The sequence below is a fragment of the Lissotriton helveticus genome, chromosome 2_1, assembly GCF_964261635.1.
Source record: "Lissotriton helveticus chromosome 2_1, aLisHel1.1, whole genome shotgun sequence".
In the NCBI taxonomy this organism is placed as follows: domain Eukaryota; kingdom Metazoa; phylum Chordata; class Amphibia; order Caudata; family Salamandridae; genus Lissotriton; species Lissotriton helveticus.
Genome location: NC_136059.1, coordinates 962,859,033 through 962,879,895, shown reverse-complemented (window position 1 = coordinate 962,879,895; position 20,863 = coordinate 962,859,033). Strand labels below are relative to the sequence as shown.

Below are 20,863 nucleotides of genomic sequence, written 5' to 3'. Positions count from 1 at the left end.
GGTAACAAGTATGAAATCGTATACTGCCGAGTGTTGTATGTTATTGTCCAGGGACGGCGGGGGGTGGATGAAAAAGACACGAATATTACACGTGGTATTATAGACACATTGTGAGTCGTCTGCATCCACAACAGTGGGTGTAGAGTTGTGCCCCTGGTGGTCCTCCAAAAGGGTATACCCCACCTGAGTTGTTCACAGGGTACGGTTAGTTGTTATAGTTTATGAATGGGTCGATGGCTTCGGCAGAATTGGGTTGCTGGAGTGGGTGGGGGAGGGGGGAAGGGGGGGGTTGTTGAAGTTTTGAGACTGAGACGGATAACACGAGTGTGTTTGTGGGGTGGTGGTGGGCTGGGTACCGGGGGGATACCCCTTGTTTGCGACTGGGAGTTGTGGTGCCTTGTGGTGCAAGATGTTCTACCAATGTCAGGATTGACAATTCACACTCACTCATGGCACAGGTAACAGGCGGCCACAACAAGAATAGCATTAACCTCTTGACGTGGAATGTACGGGGGTTGACTCACCCAAGAAAGATTCGACAAGTCTTCGCTTACCTGAAGAGATGGGAAATAGATATAGCGATCATACAAGAGACACATATTGCGCCACACACACGCGCTCAGATTGGAGGTAGATGGGCGGAATCCTCCTACATGGCTAACTACTCCACCTATGCGAGGGGGGTGATCACACTGATAAGGAAAGGAGTGAACTTCATGGTTGATAAGGTAATATGCGACACATGTGGTAGATATGTCATTCTGACAGGCACACTCAGGGGCCACAAGATAACACTTCTAAATGTATATGGCCCCAACACTGACACCCCGGGCTTTTATCAGGAACTATGGTCACACATTCAAACATTACCAGACGCTCACATAATCTGTGGGGGGGACTGGAACGTAACATTGGTGGACGGGGTAGACCGCTCCCCTAGCTCCCTAGAACCACACAAACATGCCAGGGCTAAGCTGCTTCACATGATTTCAGATCTTTCACTGACAGACATATGGAGGCTCAAATACACAGCGGAACCGGGCGCAACACACGTTTCAGCGGCTCATAACAGCTGGTCCCGTTTAGACTACTGGCTGGGATCGGGTACCATTGCATTGTGGACAACGGAGATAAGAGTCCTGCCAAGGACTCTGTCGGATCACAATCCTGTGAGACTGTCACTAAAACTACCGAACTATATCGCTCCTCCCTTTCACTGGAGATTCAACTCGCGCGCGCTCACAGACACGGTCTATACAGACACTATTCACGAAGCGATCAAAGAGTATTTCCTAATCAACAAGCCTACAGTGGATGACCCGGGTCTTTTGTGGGAAGCATTCAAGGCCACATTGCGTGGGGTATGCATGAGCACGACGATTGGCATCCTCAAAGATATCAGACGACAAATTGCACGATGTGAGACACGCATGAGGGAGCTAGAACGGGCTTATGAAGACACATGCAATGTCGCACACCTGGGCGAATTGAGAACTCTGCATTCCGAACATCAATCGTTTGTAGAGGACGAAATCAAATACCTTGATAGGAAGATTTCAGCCAGATCGTATGGGGAAGGAGGCAGACCAGGTAATAGGTTAGCGGCCAAAATCTGTGAGGGTAGGGGCCATAAACCTGTTCTACGTGTTAAAGCGAAGGATGGGTCGACACACACACAGGCTACTGACATCGTGGAGTGCTTCGCTAGAGAGTACGAGACACTATACGAATCAAGGCCGATCGCATCCAGAGAAGACACGTTTACCTATCTAAATGATGTGGCGATAGGATGGCTCTCGGATGGGCAGAGGGAAATGTTAGCATCACCAATAACAGTTGAGGAGGTGACGGACATAATCACCTCTCTGCCTAATGGTAAAGCGCCGGGCCCTGACGGGTTTACTAATGAGTTCTACAAACAGTATGCTGACCTCCTTACTCCGCACATGGTGCGCATGTATGGTGCAGCGTTCGAGACTTCGGAGCTCCCACCAACATTGCGTGAGGCAGCCATCATAGCGCTACTTAAACCCGGTAAGGACTCGGAAATATGTGAGTCTTACAGGCCACTCTCACTTATAAATACTGACTCTAAAATACTGGCGAAGTTATTAGCGACACGTCTGAAGCCAATTATGCCAAACTTGGTCTTGCCAGATCAGGCGGGTTTTATACCTACGCGGTCCACTACTCACAACACTAGGTCGTTATTTGCATTGTCTCACTATCTCCAACCATCAACTAAAGCTGTGGCGGTCATGTTGGATGCCGCCAAGGCTTTCGATTCCATCGAATGGGATTACTTAATCACCATCCTGCTCAGGATGGGGTTCCCCAGGCGCTTTGTACAATGGGTCACACTACTGTACACTAATCCATGTGCAAGGGCACGTGTTAACGGGTACGTCTCGGAAGTCTTTCAGATTCGGCGGGGCACTAGACAAGGGTGCCCGCTCTCACCACTACTTTTTGCACTGGCACTAGAACCTCTAGCTTGCATAATACGACAAAACTATAAGGCCTCGGCCTTGCAATTCCCATCCAGACCTTTGCATATCTCCTTGTATGCGGATGACATGCTACTGTACATACGCGACCCTAACACCCACTTAAATCCAATTATGCGCGAATATATAAAATTCGGAGGACACTCTGGTTTGATGATAAACTGGGCCAAATCCTCTATTATTCCTTTAACGGACACGACGACCTCGCACGATACGGACTACCCATTGGAGTGGCAGTCAGAGCCGGTGAGGTATCTGGGCGTAATGTACCACAGGGATCCCGAGGAGGTGATAAGATCAAATTACGGCACGGCTGTGTCCAAATTGGACGATAAGGTGTCGCGCTGGATACAACTACCTCTGTCATTGGCGGATCGAATAGCAATCGTAAAAATGAATATCCTGCCGAAGCTACTGTACCTCTTCAATAACATCCCGATTGTACCGCCTACGGCTGTTTTCAACAACATAAAATCCCTGGTTTTAAAACTGATTTGGGCGGGGAAACAAGCACGCGTGCCATTACAAACACTCACACTGCCATATAACAGGGGAGGGTTCGGAGTACCTGATTTTCTGTTGTATTATTTATGTGCTCAAGCACAATACGCGGCATACTGGTTCCACGAAGTGCCATATTTAACACACACGGCCATTGAACAAGGAGATGCAGCGCCCATCCCGCTGTCATCGATGCTCTCACACACGCGCCCACCTCTGCACAATCGCGATATTAACACAATTGACACCACTGTTAAGGCTTGGAAAAAACTGGCGAGATTAGCGCATAAAGAGCCATTATACGCGTCAAAGATGCCACTGACGCATCACCAGGGACTATCAGTCACGGGGGAGAAGGTGGGAATGTCGTTACTGCAACAGGTCGGATTAGAGACGATGGGAGATATGTTCCATGAGGGGCACTTTGTAGAAACAAATGACATGGAATATATTCGAAATAAAACGCCACTGTTCATATTCACTCATTACCGGTTGAAACGGGCCGTGCAGGATTACTTCCCCACTTTTCCAGAGGAACCGGAGAGCCTGGACTCCCTCCAATTGATCATCACTTCCCAGGACACATCACACCTGGTGTCTAGATTATACGCAACAGCGCAGGCTGAAATCCCAGGGACGGGGGACAGGGCAAGAGAAAGGTGGGACATGGTTCTGGAGACATCATTAGCGGATGAGGAATGGCTACAAACATGCGCGCTGACACAAATCCTAACACCAAACGGCAATTTACGAATTATTCATTATAAATTTATTCACCAAGCATACTACACGCCGGCGCGTATGTTTAGATTTGGCCTTCAGGATAATGACAGATGTAAGCGGTGTAATGTAGGGGAGGCAGGATTCACACACTTGGCGTGGGACTGTGCAGCGATACAAACATACTGGGGAGAAGTCATTACTTTGCTGAATGCCATGTTGGGAGTGGAGATAGAATGCACTGTGCGGGTTTGTTTACTGGGAATTATCCCACATTTGCAGGCCACGAAACGTAAATTCTGTGCAATAGCGCTGTTGTTGGCCAAGAGACAGATCGCACAATGCTGGCATAGCAAACGCAAACCCACAAAGAGCAGGTGGATACTGGATATGACCAGCTGTAGAGACAAGCTACAGACCTATGAGGAAGATTTACCGGCAAGATCAAGGCCCAAAGACTTCTGGTGCTATCTTACAGCATATTTGTTATCACAGACCACAGACGAAGAGGGTTGATTGCGAGGTGATTTAGAGGATGGGAATAAATCAGGCAGTGGGACACCCGGGACATGGTCCGGCATAGCTCCACAACACAACGGTACTAAATTGTCAAACATGTAGACGTCTCAATGTTCTTCTGTTCCTATTGTGGATAGTTGTAGGTCCACAACTGTCGGGTTCATATTGTAACTAAAAAATTATGACCTTCAGACCTGCGATCTAACTGATAAGTCTCTATGCACATGTATGAGTTAGATTAGCCGCCGGCCCCAGGGTTGTAGGCACATGGCTGTGTATACCTGACTGAGTGTAATAAAGGTCTTTAAAAAAAAAAAAAAAAAAAAAAAAAAAAAAAAAGTTCACGCTTGGTCTGTTGTCACTTGTGAGTGAAGCTAAGATTTAGCCATTCAGTTTTTGGCCTGGCGGGCGTTTTGGTCTCTTTAGTGCTTGTATTAAATCAGTCAATGGCTGCTTAGCTTTAAAAAAGCCCACAGGGTTTATGTCATTGCTGCCGATTAGCTACTTAGTCCTAGTGTTCAGCTCACTGGATTAAGCATGCAGCGACTTGCACGCTAACATGTTTACTACACTCCCACTAAGCCCACAGCTGTTTGTGAACCAACTACTATCAAAAAGTCACCCTGATAACAACAGTGTGATGTTGGCCAAGTTAGTGTTTCTTATCGTGGCTGTGCTGCTGCCCAGTCAGTGTCTAGGTGTCTGAGTTGGTTGTGCACTCAGCGCTTGTCACAGTTGGTCACTTGTCACTGTTGGATATACAAACCCCTTCCTACAATCCTGCTTTTCCGGGTCTCTCACCAGTGTTCTGGCTAACAGACACCCCAACATGCCGCAGCTGATTTTGCAAGATTGGGCTCATCTGTCGACCCATAGATCAACCGGAGGTGCCACAGAAGCTTCCAGGAGAGGCAGTAATGTAAGTCCACCCACACCATCAGCAGTAAACCGTGGCATTACAACCAGAAACGCTTCAGCTGGTTGGCAATGTAGAAACATGGTTGGCACATAAGAGTAGTTCACTGGTCTCCAATGTTCAAGGCTAACTGCGATTGTGCAAGCAGACCTTTGTTTACATATCAAAGGGGAGGGGTCAGATCCTCGTAGTGGGCAAAGCAAACGCTTGTGTGTAGGGCTTTAATTGGCCCAATGATCCCAGTGAGCGCTGGAAGCAGTCAGCACCTCTGAAGAACACTATTGAAAGAGTAAAAAACAAACAAAACAAAAAAAAACAGGAAATCGCGGCAAGGCATTATTGCTTTTTAACATAGGTCTGCGGCACTCCCAAGGGGGCTCGTCTTGTTATGAAGCTCTGTCTATAAATTTGTAGGAGCAAAAGAAAAAAAATGCTGATAGCCACTGGCAATGTTCTTGACACACAAAGCACAAAGAAGAAATGTCTGAATGAACTGACTCACACAAAAATGACACAGCAAATAAATGGTTATAAAAAGGTGCTGTGCAGAAGTCATGCCTGTTGTCCTCCAGACTCCTCCTCAGGGTTCCCTCGTTTAGCTGACATTGGCACAAAACCAGTGAATAATGGTGGCCAGGCAGAAGAACCACCCAGCGCCAGCGGAAAACTGAAAACATTAAACAACCGGATAGTTTTGATCCCGGCGCCCACTGTCAGTGACGTGGAATCGCTGCTATTTGCAAACATGAAAGTCAAGTATGTCGGTAAAACAACGCACAGGAACTTACTCGTGCCTGCGTCCATGGTAAACAAAACTGCAGCTAGCAAAAACCTGAAGGGTATTGATTGGTGGATATCAGGAAATAGCACGTTTCAATCAATTGCTGTAACTTTGTGCACTAAAGTTAATTCATGAAAATTCAAAGAAACTGCACCAGCAGATTACCTACAGTTTCTAATTACAGTAAGTGCATGAACCAACTAAGCTTTCTTACCAATATTAAGGATGCTTTCTGGATATGCATACCAAGAACCAGTATTAAGAAAACAAAGCATTTTAATGAAGGACGTATGGACAGGCGGAAAGCAAAGCAGCTGCGCCTGAAGTTGTGGTGCTCAAGCTGTTGAAGCACAGATGTACGTCCTGCCACAGCAGCCACCACTGTGCGTGCTGCTGCTCGATCCCGCGAAAATACTCCATGGGAGTGAACTTCTAAAAAAAGTTGGGACTTGCACCCACAATTAGCCATTTGTAAGCTAGTATTTTTTTAGGGACACCGATAAAAGCCATTCCGAAGCCTGGGAGGAATCTGGCCCCACAAAGTATCTACAACAGATCGCCTGACAGCGCAAGCGCTGTTTATGCTTGACCTAAAAACGAGGAGTACTAAAGACATTTCTCCTTGTTTCGCCTCCCCCTGGAAAGGCTTAGCATTTTGATGCATTCACAGGTCTACAATTCACTGTAAATCTGGGAACGTGCCAAAATCCATGGGTGTATGTGTGGGAACACTCACGCTCTACCCTTAGAACGCCTTCCAGGGGTAGAGTAAATCAAGGCAGCGACTTGTGCTGTCTTGTGTTACTCCAGATTTACCAAGCTACGCAGGTGCACCCAAGGGGGCCTTGTGTGGTTTGGTAAATCTCATTCTAGGTTTTGCGTTGCCCTGTGTCCCTTTGCTTGGTGGAAATGGAGGCGCAAAACCTTTTAAAAATATGCCACCACCTCTCTTCTTCTGACCACCCGTAGGCTTCGGAGTTAGGTCCAAATGCAGCAAAAACCTCACATTGTGCCAATTAAAGTTAATATCAGTGGGGCTTCACGCAGACATGGCAAGTCTCTCAGCGTGCGTGCCCGGTTTGTTGCAGCACTGGTTTCTCGCAAAACTGATACTCGCAGCACCTGTGGGTGCTGATAACGTTCAAAGCTGTTGGCAATTGACAACTTATATCGATTAGAAATACTTCACTGGGCCGAGGCTCCTAGTTAAAAAGAAAATAAAGACTGCTGGAGATTTTAATTCATATGGTCAAATATTATCTGCTTTTGTATGTGATTCTTACTGAACTACCAGTTTGAACTTGGGACCAGAGTGTAAGTGGACTTGCAGTCTACACAAATAATGCATCGATCCCTTGACTTTACAAACTAGCCCACTTATATCTCTATTGTAGAACTCATGCTGCAAGTTTAGTCAAGTCCAATTGCTTTCATTTATACAACAACACATTTTTGCCATTTCTTTTTACAGTAAAAGCTTTGAAAGTCGAACCATTGCTACAACAAAATAAACATACACATAACAGTACTCAGTGCTGACAAATGTCTTCGTTTGAATGTCACTCACCGCAGCAAAGCAGACTGGAATTAGTCTATTTTGGGGTTGATGGATGTTCTTAACTCAATGGACCTCCTCTTGAGCACATCATCAACTTCAGAACTTGAGACTCCCTAAAGAAAGCGAAATTCATTAATTTCCATCCTTGATAGTTCATGAAAACATGATGATTCTGCTGAGTTTGACGTTATAATGTTTATTGTGTGTGTATCTTTGTTACAATTTGCAGCGATTGCTTCCATTACACAACAAATCGCCCCCCACACGTGCATCCATACTCTCCACTCTGACAACCAGACACTCCTGTTGGGACCCCAGAGTTTCCTCTTCACCTTTCCCTCTCAGGATAGTACGAATGCTGCCCCCAGTCAGGTCTTTTGTGTCAGAATGGATGTCTGACATCTTGGGACAAGGACAGGCTTTTCCAGGTCCATGCTCAAGCAGCTCATCCAATCCAGGCTTCTTCTCTTAAATCTGCTACTAGTAGTCCCATTGATCCCATTATAAATTCAAATACCATTTTGCTCAGTAGTTTGACAGTCACACCTGCATTGCTCATCTGATCCCTTGGACTCATCCATTGTAACTATATTCGTGATAACCAAATCATTCTCAAATTCTAGAAAAATGCATCCACAGTAGATGGCCACTGCAAACTGAGAAATGGATGTCCTGCATCTACCTCACACTCAACCAGGACAAAACAGAAATCTTCCTATGCGACAACGCTAGACATATACCACCCCAACTCAGCCTTGTATTGCATTTTATTGCATTATAGCATTTGTATAATGTACCCCATGGAGGAAGTAGGCCGAAGCGTTTTACCCACACAGATAGAATGCAAAACCGTATGGGACTGTAGTTACAAGTGTGTTGTCTTTAATTTGAAACTATGAGGGAAGAATTTCCCTGCCATGCGTAATGACCACTGAGGTGCAGTTATCGTGGAATCTAATTGCTGGCTGCCAAAGGAGGCTATCCACTCTGCAATCTTACAGACCCATTCGAGGTAATAGATGTTGGAGGTAACAGGTGCTGAGAAGGAGAGAGAGGAAGCACAGATCTACTAAGGCTGCGTTACAGCCCTTCTTTAAATGACTGCTATTATGAGACTTCAAAAAATGGGATTTGCCAAGGTAAACTGAATTATAATCACCCCTCTGTCATTTTAGAGATTTGGGACTATTCAGGGCATGCAGGATGGTCTATGCTAAAGAAGTCCTCTAGTTAACAGTAATGTGTGACAAATCAAAACCCCTCAGTTGGTTTAGATTTATCACCAAGCAGGAAGGTGCAGATTGTGGAAGCTCAGATGCAGAACCCTGCATTCTTGTGCGGAGAACAGGACTTCTGAAAGAAGAAGCCAAAGCGAAGGGCAGATGCTCAGGGTCAGTAGCCTGAAGTCCCAACCCTCGTGGCTCAATCTAGGGCCACCAGAATTAGCTTTGCTTAGTTCCGTATGATTTTCTTTAGGACCCACACAATGTGTGGCACATGCGGAAATGGAGTTTCACTCACAGTGAGACATGTCCCCTACAACTCCTTGAAGACTAAACTCCAGAATGCCAATCCTGGGAAATTATTATTTTCAGAGGTAGTGAATTGGCCTACAGAGGAGTTTCCCACTGGGAGAAGATACTTCGTGCCACCTGGGGATACACATGACAATCAGGATCAGCAAGATGACATCTACTGTACTCATCAGCCCTGATGTTGAGTAATTCGCTAGGTGATCGCCTGCCAGGTAAATCCTGTGAAGAGTCAGCAATCATCAAAGCCTCTGGACAGAGAACACAGTACCCCACTCCATCCTGCTTTTTCCAATACTACATGACAGTCACGTTGTCCATCAGCACTTGAATGAATCTTCCCTCGATGGACAGTAGAAAGGCCGGCAGTGCCAGATCGATAGCACCCAGCTCAGGAAGATTTCTATGATGGTGCTGCTCAACCTGAGACCCAATCTCCACCTCGTCTAGCTGACCAACGGAGCCCAGAGATAATGCATACATCACCACTGAGAGCTGTGGAAGGGTCAAGAAAGATGACTTGCCACATATCAGATTAATGCCTATTATCCACCACTGAGGTTTCTGAGCTGTCTTGCTGGAGATACAGATTCTGTCTGAAAGGCATCCCCAGTTCTAGGACCAAACCAACCTCAGATTCTATTGAATGGCCGCGTATGCCAACAAAAGTGATTCACCAGCAGGATGCAGGATAAAAAGAGTCCAAGCAGCCTCAGAGCCATCAAAGTGAGAATAGAAGCTCTCACCCAAACCATTAGGATTCAAGCATAAATGTCACAGATTCATCACGGGGGCAGGAAGCCTTCTGGGAAACTATTAAAAATGGCTGAGACTATTAAAAATTGCTACTAAAAGCAAATCCTGGCTGATGACGAGATTTAGGATTGTTGAAGGAGAATCCCAGAGAAGACAGCACCTGTCTGGTTTGGTCTGAATCCAGTTGTGGCGAGTCTGTCTTCAGCAGCCAGTCATAAAGTTAGGGGAATCTGTGTATCCCTGAATTGAGAAGATGTGTCACAAACACCAACATAACTTTTGTACAGATCTGCGGGGGCTGATGTAAGAACAAAGAGCAGGATGGTGAATTGGAAATTGTCTGACCCCACCACAAAGTGGAGACACTTCCTGTGGGACAATAGATCTAGACATGAAAATGCATGGCCTGCTGGTCCAGGGACACCATCTTCTCTTTGAGATCCAAGGCTTGAAGAACCTGAGCAAGCATAATAATTTTCACCTGCTCTTTCTTTTTTTTATATTTATTTTTATTGAAAAACATATAACAAGCAAGGCAAAGAAATATATTCTACAAAGTACCAATTCAAGCGGGGAAAGAAAAAAACAATACAACAAAATCAGCAATCAATGCATGAAAGGGGAGGGGGGAGGAGAGAGCAAAATCAATGCACATATAGTAGAATAGGCAGAATGCAGGGTCAGGGGGATGGTGGGACATCAGTGGTTTCTATTATGGGTGGTGCACATATATCGCCACGATAACTATTCCAAGGTCCCCATACTCTACACCACTTTCGGGGCCGACCCCGGGCCAAATACACTGTTTTTCCCTAAACATGCACCAGTCCATGTTCTCCTTCTATACTTCAACCGTAGGTGGCCTGTGGGACCCCCACAATTGAGCGATTTCTCGCTTGGCAATCATAACCCCCAGGGTCGCCCACTGTGTCTGAGCTACATTATAAACCGTGGGTTCCCAAACATTCAACAAACATCGTCTAGCTTCCGGCAAGAGGGAAACCCCCGTCACTTCCCTCATTACATCATGCACCCCGCTCCAGAAAGCAGCAACCCCATGACATTCCCAAATAATATGGAGAAATGTCCCTATCTGCCCACACCCTCGCTTACACAAACCCTCCTCATAAAAGCCCATGTGGACCAAACGGGGGCCCGTGACGTATACTCTATGAAGAATCTTAAGCTGACCAATCGGAGCCGAGCTGGAATTGCGACCTCCTTGGGAGAGGAGATCGCCGACTGCCAGTCCTCGTCATCCAGCTCAAGGCTGTCACGGGTCCACAAGTCACGAAGATGCAAAAGGAGGTCTGACCTATCGTTTATTAATTTTTTATAGACTAGGGAGATAGTACTGTCAGGTACATAACCGCCCAACAGTCTATCCTTGAGCGGGGATGACTCTGGAATGACTTCCCCCACCGGGAAAACCGACCTCAAAGCATGGCGAACTTGAACATAACAGAAGTATTCTGAATCACTTAAATCAAACTCCTTCTTTAACACCTCAAACGATTTTACCTGACCCTTTATCCAGAGGTCCCCCACCTTACTAATACCAATGAGGTCCCATTTATCGAACCCCTTGGTCTTCCACAGTTTACCAAGTTTATCAGAACCAAAAAGCGGGGTCGCCCGAGTCAAGCGGTCTTTCCATCCCATCGAACTAGTTGCGTCCTGCCACAGACGTACTGCTGTCCTGGTAGGTCCAGACAAATCCTTAATCACCGTTTTAGAGTACAGCGCCCTGTAGTAGTTCCCCCCAGGTAACAGCCATCTATCCATGGCAAAGGCGGGGTTCAATTCGGAACCATACATACCATGATTAATGGCTCCCAATTGAGATGCCCAATAGTAACGTTTTATATCAGGGAGAGCAATACCCCCGTCGTACCACGGGAGCGTCAGTTTAGCAAGCGCAATACGAGGTCTGCCGTCCCATATCAGCTTCCTTTGAAGATCTTCGATCACACGAAAATAGCTAGCCGGAACTATATCAAGAGTGTTTTGGAGAGCATAGAGAAAACGAGGCAAAGACATAATTTTAAAGAGGGCTGTATGACCAAGAGGCGAAAGCGGAAGTCTACGCCAACCCGCGACGTCTTGCTTCAATCTAGATAAGGGCGGGAGGAGGTTCTGTTCATACCGAATTGCGGGGTCTAATGAAACATAAATACCGAGATATTTAAACCCTGTTCGCGCAATCTGGATAGGACAATTATTTGGAAAAAGAGGGATGTCACCTGAAAGGACATATAGATAGGATTTTGTCCAGTTAATGATCAGGCCTGAGTTCCTACCAAACGAATTCAAAACATCGCACAAAACTATCAATGACTTCCGGGGCGAGGTTAAGTACAGTAAGATATCATCTGCATAGAGCGAGATGCGATCTTCAAACTCAGAGGACCACCTAATACCCTTCATCGAGGGCTCCCACCGGATCGAGGCAGCGAGGGGTTCAAGAGCAAGAGCGAACAGGAGCGGTGACAAACGACAACCCTGACGAGTTCCCCTCCCAAGACCAAACGGAGCAGAGACTTGGCCATTCACAACAATTTGCGCGAGGGGATCCTCATAGAGCAGCCTCACCCAGCTGATAAAACCGGGTCCAAACCCAAACTTAGCCAACGCGGCCCATAAATACGGCCATTTAACGGTATCGAAGGCCATCATGGCATCCAACGACGCCAAGATGGCCGGCTCACTCAACGTCGCAGCTCTCGCGAGAACACCATGTAGACGTCTAAGATTCAGAGCGGTGTTTCTATGCGGGATAAAAACCAGATTGATCCGGATGTACCAAATCACCGATAACAGTGATTAATCGGGTAGCCAGTACTTTCACGAGGATCTTAGGCTCGGCATTCAAAAGAGAGATAGGTCGATACGACGCACATTTATCTCTCGGCTTCCCTTCCTTGTGAATCACCACAATGGTCGCTAAACGCTGATCACGGGGGAGAGAGCCGCACTCCAGAGACTCCAAAAACATATCCCGTAGATAGGGAGCCATCTTGTCAGGTCGCAACTTGTAAAGTTCAATAGGCAGGCCGTTGGGACCCATTGCTTTCCCCGAACGCAGGGAACGAATTGCAAGAGCCACCTCATCAGCTGTTATTACGGCGTCCATTTGCTCCCTATCGATGTCAGAGAGACACGGTAAAGCAATATCACGCAACAATAGATGTTAGTCCTCTTCCGGCCTGTCCGAAACAGAAGAGTACACTGTTCGGAAGTGATCCGCGAAACACTGAACGATTTCTTTAGGGTCTGAAACCCGAGCTCCTCCAGCTGTCTCAATCACAGGCACCACCCGACTAGCTGTATCTTTCTTATCCAGCCACGCAATCAATTTACCAGCTTTATCTCCCACATCATACAGACGTCCCTGCTGTTCCCTACTCATGGCCTTAGCTGCGTCAGTAACCAATGCCCTGTAATCAAGCTGTTTTAGTCGCAGAACATGAGTCTTAGCACGGGGACCCCCCGCTCCAGGTCAAGCTCCAAGTCTGCAATCTCTGTCTTGATCTTAACCACCTCCTCACCCCCTTTGTTTTTTGACACTCGCTATTAACGACAGGGCCTGACCTCTGAGGACAGTTTTGAAAGCCTCCCAAAGCGATACCGCTGACGAAACGGAACCCTCGTTTTCCAAAAAATACAGGTCGAGCGATTTTACCAGGGCAGCACGAGTTATAGGATTTTGAAGATACCAAAGATTAATCGGAGCAACTCGACCCTCGGTCCCAGAATCCAACTCCACCCGAAGCCACAGCGGAGAGTGATCAGATATTCCCCGAACCAAATGCTTAACCTCAGTGATAGAAAGAGCTTGTGCAGCCGGTACCAAGATATAATCAATCCTAGAAAGCCTCCCGTGAGAGCCCGAATGGAACGTATACTGCCGCTGAGCAGGATGTAACAATCTCCAGCAATCTACCAGACCTAAAGTATTGAGGAAATCGTGAAGCCAGTTCTGTGCTCCCCTTAGATCCCTGGGTGGGTGTCGATCAATCATACCGGAAACCACCGCGTTAAAATCACCACCTAAAAACAGTGACCCCTCGGGGAGAGCGAGGATAACTCGTCCCAAGTCCGCGAAAGTAGTCGACTGCAGGCCAGGGGGGACAGATACAGAAATCAGGGAAAGGTTCCGGCCCTCCCATGGACCGTGTTGTCAATCTCCAGTGGGAGAGAATTCTTAATGAGGATAGAGAGGTGTGGCTCACTGGTTAGAGGCGGCGGACCTGTAAGCAGAGAACGGCCCGGGACCAGGGTTCAATTCCCGATGCGGCAGGGTCTTGGACCAGGGTCAATGGACTCGATAATTCTCGCCTCAGTGCCTACTTTAACCAGGGAACACACTCGGTAACTCTGGGCATTAAGCTTGCCTCATCTCTACAACGGCCCCCCACAGACGCCGGGGATGCCTGGTTTCACCCTGGAGATACCCAGAAAGGGACCATCTCACAGGGAAAACCAGGACGGGTTCCCCAGCGGTCTACAGCGCCAGGACACTCGGGTAGAGTAACAGTGCGCTTTACAAGTATCCCACATTTACAGGATACCAACCCCTCTGGAACCAGAGGAAAACCCAGCATGTGCGACCAAACAATACCCCTTCCTATTCATAGCATGACAAGTATTGCCAATCAAGTGGGTCTCCTGAAGAAGGACCACATCAGGAGCGAAACGCTTCAACAGTTGCAGCACCACCCCACGTTTGATCCTATCCCCCAGCCCATTAACATTCCAACTCATTCGTTTCAGCCCTCTACCCCCCATCCCGAAAAAGAAAGAGGACCCAGCCCCAGGAAGAACTCAGCACTTTGATCAAACAAACTGAGAACACATTGCCTTGCAAAGAAACAAACACGCACCCCAACAAAACCCCCCATCCCCCACCAACATCCCATTACAAAACCCCCCACCCTGCACCCCTGCGTAAGACTAAAACAACACCCAAACTTGCAGTGTGCCTGTTAACCCCACATCTAACTAAGCTACAAAAAGAAACTCTGAGAAGGAATAAGATCCCCTAATTGCCCCGCAACCCCCCAAAATGTACATCAATCACATGTCAGGATTATCGAACCACAGTTCGAGGCCTGCAAGAGACCCCAGAAGCCAAGCAGCCGGTGCCTATTGCTGTTCCGTAGGTCCGCCTTCCGCACCGCCAGACTGCTCCTCCGATGGATGCTGGTTCGGGAGAGTGTCCAGCCAGTCGACCACTGCCTCCGGTCGATCGAAAAAATAAGTCCGCTCCGCATATTCGATCCTCAACTTGCCCGGGAAAAGCATGGCGTATTTAAGGCCCATGTCACGCAGTAGTCTCTTCACCCCCTGGAAACCAAGTCTTTGCCTCTGGACCAATTGGGTGAAGTCTGGGTAGAAGCTGATAGTAGTGTTCTCAAATTTTGTAGGTCCACTCATCCGTGAGGCCTGAAGGATAGCGTCTCTATCACGAAAGTTGAAAATTCTCGCGATTATAGGACGCGGCGGGGCACCCAACTTCGGCTTACCACCAGGTACTCTGTGCGCCCGTTCGACAGTAAAGAACTTACTCAGTCCCTTAGGTGCAAGGTGGCCAACAATAAGATTCTCGACAAAGAGGTCAGCAGCAAGGTCTTCCGCCTTCTCAGAGACCCCTATGATACGAACATTGTTCCGCCTAGCCCTTCCTTCATAATCCTCCGGACGTCGTGTAAGGAGATCACTGGTAGTCCTCAGGTGGCGGACCTCCGTCTGCAGTTCAGCGACATCACCCGTCAGACTGGAGGTCTTAATATCTAAAGACTTGACTTTCTCGTTAGTTTTCACCAGGTCCGTACGGATCAGGTTGACATCAATCGCCACAGTATCGAGCTTATGGGCGAGAGTCTCCATTTGTTGCCCCAGCGAGGATTTAATCCCGTCAATAGCAGCCATAACATCCTGTAAGGTCAGCTCAATCGCCAAAGTCGGTGGATCTTTTATGTCGTACTGAGACCTACACGATCCACCGGGAGATCCCCGGGTCTGGGCATATCGATCCATAATGTTAGTCTGGGTATAGCCACCCTGCTGAGTGGGTTTAACTTTCTGCTTTTCACTCTCCGGTTTCCCCGCCATTGCAGGAGATAGGTCGACTTGAATCGAGGAGTCGAAGCAGGAAGATGGCGGCCCTTGGCCCCTACGGGCGGAGGCAGCCCCGGCCAGAGGGCACAGGCCGAAGGTCCTCCAAAACCAGCAAGGCGATAAAAAATTACAATCGTGGGTGATACAGGGCGGCAGTCTTCAGGCTCGGGGGTGGGCACGCTCACAGTCACGGGTGTCTCTGGAAGCAAAACCGAAAGTGAAAGCGATCGGACCGGTCATCCCAATCCCCACAGGCCGATGTTGTTCAACTACAGCTCGGGCGCCATGCCAACTCCACAGCCCGGCATCACGGAGACGTAGGCCGCAATCTTCTAAGCACCATAACACTGGTTCCCAGGGTCCAATTCAAAATCTAAATGCGGGTTTCGCCTCACTCGTGGTTCGCCTTCACAAAGACATCGATGAGGGACAGGATGAACGACAGGATAGATGCGGGAGGTTACGAGGGTCTCGGGAGCCCAAAGCTCACGCGGCCATCTTGGTTGCGCGCGAAGCTCCTCCCCACCTTCTCTTTCTTGAAGATTAAGAGTCATAGGTTTAAAATTCATCTTAGACCCTGTCATTCTCAGGTGGTGGGAAGTAATCTCTCATTGTTTCTTGTACTATATTGATCACCCACCGGTAAACAACCTTAGACTAGATGGTGAATTAAAGAGGTTCACAACAGTGCCTGGATAAACAGAAGTGCTGCTATTCTTGGCTTCATCCTTTGGAACCTTCCTCACCACCATGAAAAGTCCCTTTTTGAAACTGAATAGGCTGAGAGGATTGTCAGTGGCAATATGCAAGACCCCTTGAGTTCCCACTGTATTTACTGTGTAGAAGATAGAGCTGGCAAATAAGGGAAAATGCCCACAGTGGACTGTAGCTCTGGTATCTATAAATATCTCCAAGGCCTATCAGTCTTCTCACTAAATAGCTCAGATCCATCGAATGGGATATCCCTGCCTCGATGACTCATGAGAATCCAGTGGAATGCATTTAAGGACATAATTTAAGGATGGCATTGGTGCCAATGATAGGTGGGCTGAAAGTTTGTTATAGAATCTGAGTAATTGTGGCATATTTTACAAGGATAATAATGACTTCATGGGACAGGGATGTGTCATCACATTAATGATACCACTAATGAGCAAAGAGAGAATTAGTTAAAACATATGAGGACTGGCCCTTCATAATGTAGCGCTTCCCGCCCTTAATGCTTTTTTATTGACATTGCCAGAGGGGGAGCTTATCATAGGGGGCGATTTCAACGCAGTTCTGAATCATGAGCTGGACCGACACCCCGGCAGACCACCAGGGGCTGGTAAGTCCCGGCTGGCTGGTTTTATAGATGCGTTAGGCCTTACGGATGGGTGGAGGTTCAAGCATCCCGGGAGCCGTGGGTACACTTTTTACTCTGGGTCCACAATAGTCTCTCCCGCATTGATTATTTTTTCCTTTCCTCTGATAGCTTACCCCATTTGACAGAGGCACTAATAGGCCCAAGAGGCATTTCTGATCACTCTCCGATTACAATGACCTATACCTCCTATTTGAAAACTAGGAGACGTATCTTTCCAATTCCCCCCGGCTATTTACAGAACCCGCAGATCAGGAAAGAGTTGATTACAGTTACAAAGCAATATTTCCAAGAAAATGTGGATTCGGGTCGCTCGCCGGAGGTTTTGTGAGAGACGTATAAAGCAGTTCTAATGGGACAAGCGATAGCCTCGACAACGGGTCACAGGCGGGCAGCGAACGCCGACATGCAGGCGATCGAAGCCGATCTGGCCGTGCTACAATCGCGACACGAGGACGATCCTACTGGGGAAGCAGCGCAACAACTGCGCCTCAAACAGGCTGAGTTCACTGAACATCATTGAGAACGGGTACGACAACGACCCCAACGCACGCAGCACACTATGAAGTGGGGGATAAGGCGGGAAGGCTACTGGCCTGGTTAGATTGGAAGGAAAGGGCCCAGAGGACAATAGCACAACTCCACACCCTAGAGGGTTTGTTGGTCACCACTCCAGCGGACATCGTAGATGCCCTGGCAGACTATTTTGAGAAGGTGTATACCCCCACCTCCGGCATGTCCAAAGAAGAAGCACAAACCTATATCAAGGATATAAAAATGCCTTCCTTGTCAGAGGCCGAGGCCTCTCTCCTGGAGTCTAAGTTCACAAAGGACGAGGTCCTTGCTGCGGTTCACTCTTTACAGTCAGGCAAAGCCATGGGTCCCATTGGGATCCCTTTAGAATTTTACAAACGAGTATCTGACTTGACGGCTCTGCACCTTCTGTAGATGTTTAAGGATAGCTTACGTAAGGGAAAATTACTACGAGACCAGCGGACGGCTACAATCATCGCCATCCCGAAGCCTCGCAAGCCCCCTGACGTGTGCACATCCTACCGCCCACTCTCCCTTTTGAATGCGGAAGCGAAGATATTGGCCAAAATGATTGGTACTCGGTTGACCCCACACTTAGAGACGCTGATCCATCCGGACCAATCCGGGTTCATGCCGAACAGAAATACCGCTCTTAATCTCCGACGGGTCCACGCGGTGATGGCACAGATACCTAGTCTTTCGCAACCTGCGGTGATCCTTTCATTGGACGCCCGCATGGCTTTCGACATGGTTGAATGGCCTTATCTTTTCGCGGTTCTCCGGCACCTAGGCTTCGGCCCCAATTTTTGTGCGTGGGTTAAGCTACTTTACACTGAACCACTAGCGCATGTAGTGGCGAACGGCCATATTTCCAAGGATTTTCAACTTGGACGAGGCACGCGTCAGGGGTGCCCTCTGTCGCCCCTGCTCTTTGCCCTGATTCTTGAGCCTTTGGCAGCATGGATACGGTGGGACCCTATGATTAGAAGACTCAGTTGAACCGAGACATGGGAGGACCGCATATCACTATACGCTGATGATATCCTCCTTTATTTGACCCTGCCCAGATGCTCGATTATAGTACTCCTCAACATCTGTGAAATCTTTGGGCGGGCCTCAGAGTACACTATTAATTGGTCCAAGTTTGTTTTGTTCATCCTTAAAGGATCCCCACCGCGGCTTCCGGCTGACTGCCAATTGGTGGTTACTGACGGACCCTTTAAATATCTGGGGGTCTGGGTAACGCCTAACCAAGAGGCCTTCTTTCAGCGTAATTTGGCGCTCCCCCTTGAACGCTTTTGCAGTGATGTAAAACATTGGCACACCTTACCACTGACCCTTCTGGGGAAAGCTGCGCTATTTAAAATGATGACTTTGCCCCGACTGCTTTATCTCCTTGAGAACACTCCATTTCTAGTGCCTCTTAAGTATTTCACGTCTATAAACGCACTGGTCTCCGGTCTCCTTTGGGGGGACAAACCAGTGCGCATTTCTCGATATAAACTAGTTAGGGGTTGGTTCGATGGAGGCATAGCCCTCCCTGATATTCAACTATATTATTGGGCGTCCCAGTTAAAGATTGTAAATCAATGGCTGCACACGCCCCAGACTGAGCCGGCATACAAAGCGGACAGGTACGACCTCGGGAGCGGCGGAGTGATGGCTGCGCCCTACGACTCAAAAAGTGCTGCGGCCTTGATCGGCCCGACGGCTCATACGGTGCGGGTGTGGTATTTGGCCTCGGCCCGCCTTAAATGTAAGGACACACTTACGCAAATGACACCGCTCTGGTCGTCGCGCCGACTAGACCGTTCATGTAATAGTAAGGGCTTTGACGCCTGGGACCTGATTGGTATCTCTACGGTTGGAGACCTTTGGAGGCGTGGGGCCGTCCTTTCCTTTGAACAACTTATGGAACAATATGACCTGGCACACACAGAGCGATTCTGATATTTGCAGATTAGTCATGCCCTGAAGTCACTAGTCCAGCCCGGTGAGGAGCTACCTGAATCTACCCCATTAGAAGATAGGCTTCTCACGGTACACATACACCTCCTTTGTTTATCGTAAACTCGTTAATAACCTGCCTGACCCTACTTTGAAGTTAAGGACATCATGGGCTGCTGAGGTGGGTGAGTTCGATAAGTCGGACTGGCAGACTGCGCTCTCCTCCCCACGGGAAGTTGCTATACCAGCTAGGCTCCGATTAATACAGTTAAAAATGTTGCATTGTGTTTATTACACTAGGGTCGCCCTTCATAAGATGAGGAAGGCTACACATAAGTATTGTCTCCGGGGGTGCGGGGAAGAGGGTACGTTCTTTCATACCATATGGGACTGCCCTCAGATTGCGGACTTTTGGGTGAAGGTTATGCGGACTATATCGCAAGTGGTAAAAGACTCGCTGGTCCCGGAACCGCGTTGTTGCTTTTTGAATATTTGGGAACCAAACGATCTTAATCACGCCATGCAAGACTGGGCCACACTGAGTATCATGTATGCTAAAAGGAATATAGCCAGGTTCTGGGGAGCTTCACCGGTGCCGGCACTCAGGGAATGGTGCGCGGACTTAGACTCTGCAATGGTGGCTGAAAGGGTAGTGTATTTGAACCGAAATATCCGAAAAAGTGGGCTAGAATCTGGGGTGCGTGGAATGAATATAGGGGATTCAAATGTGAGCCACCACAGCTAGGCAGCGGCAGGGACTCCGAGTAAGGGGGAGGGGGATGGAGTTCCGGGGAGGGGGGGGACTGACGTCATGACATAACCGTATTGTGTACCTTAAAGTGCCGATGTAATAGATTCCTTGATTACCCACTATTTCTGTATGCATGTACTGATTTTTATATGCCCATTGTTCGTTTCTTTGAATTAATAAAATTGTTTAAAAAAAAAATATATGGAGGGCTGGGCTTGGTTACATAGATAAGGTAAATCTGTTTGCCTTAAAGGCCAGTTTCAGCTCCTCATCAGCCTCCAACAGTCTGGGGCTCATGAAAAAGGATTGAGGCATAGGAGAAAGTGTGGGGAATAACAGTTAGATGGTACAGGGGTGT

General features: G+C 47.9%; 1 protein-coding gene across 4 annotated transcripts in view; it reads right to left on the bottom strand.

Moving 5' to 3' along the window:
- SPATA6L (spermatogenesis associated 6 like) overlaps positions 1 to 20,863 on the bottom strand; it is a 690,230-nt gene that overhangs the window by 40,694 nt on the left and 628,673 nt on the right. For all 4 annotated transcript variants that reach the window (XM_078677396.1, XM_078677397.1, XM_078677398.1 and 1 more), the window contains one exon: positions 7,512 to 7,615. In XM_078677396.1, the coding sequence (XP_078533522.1) occupies positions 7,532 to 7,615 (84 nt within the window). In that variant the 3' untranslated portion in view covers positions 7,512 to 7,531. The remainder of the gene's footprint in view (positions 1 to 7,511; positions 7,616 to 20,863) is intronic.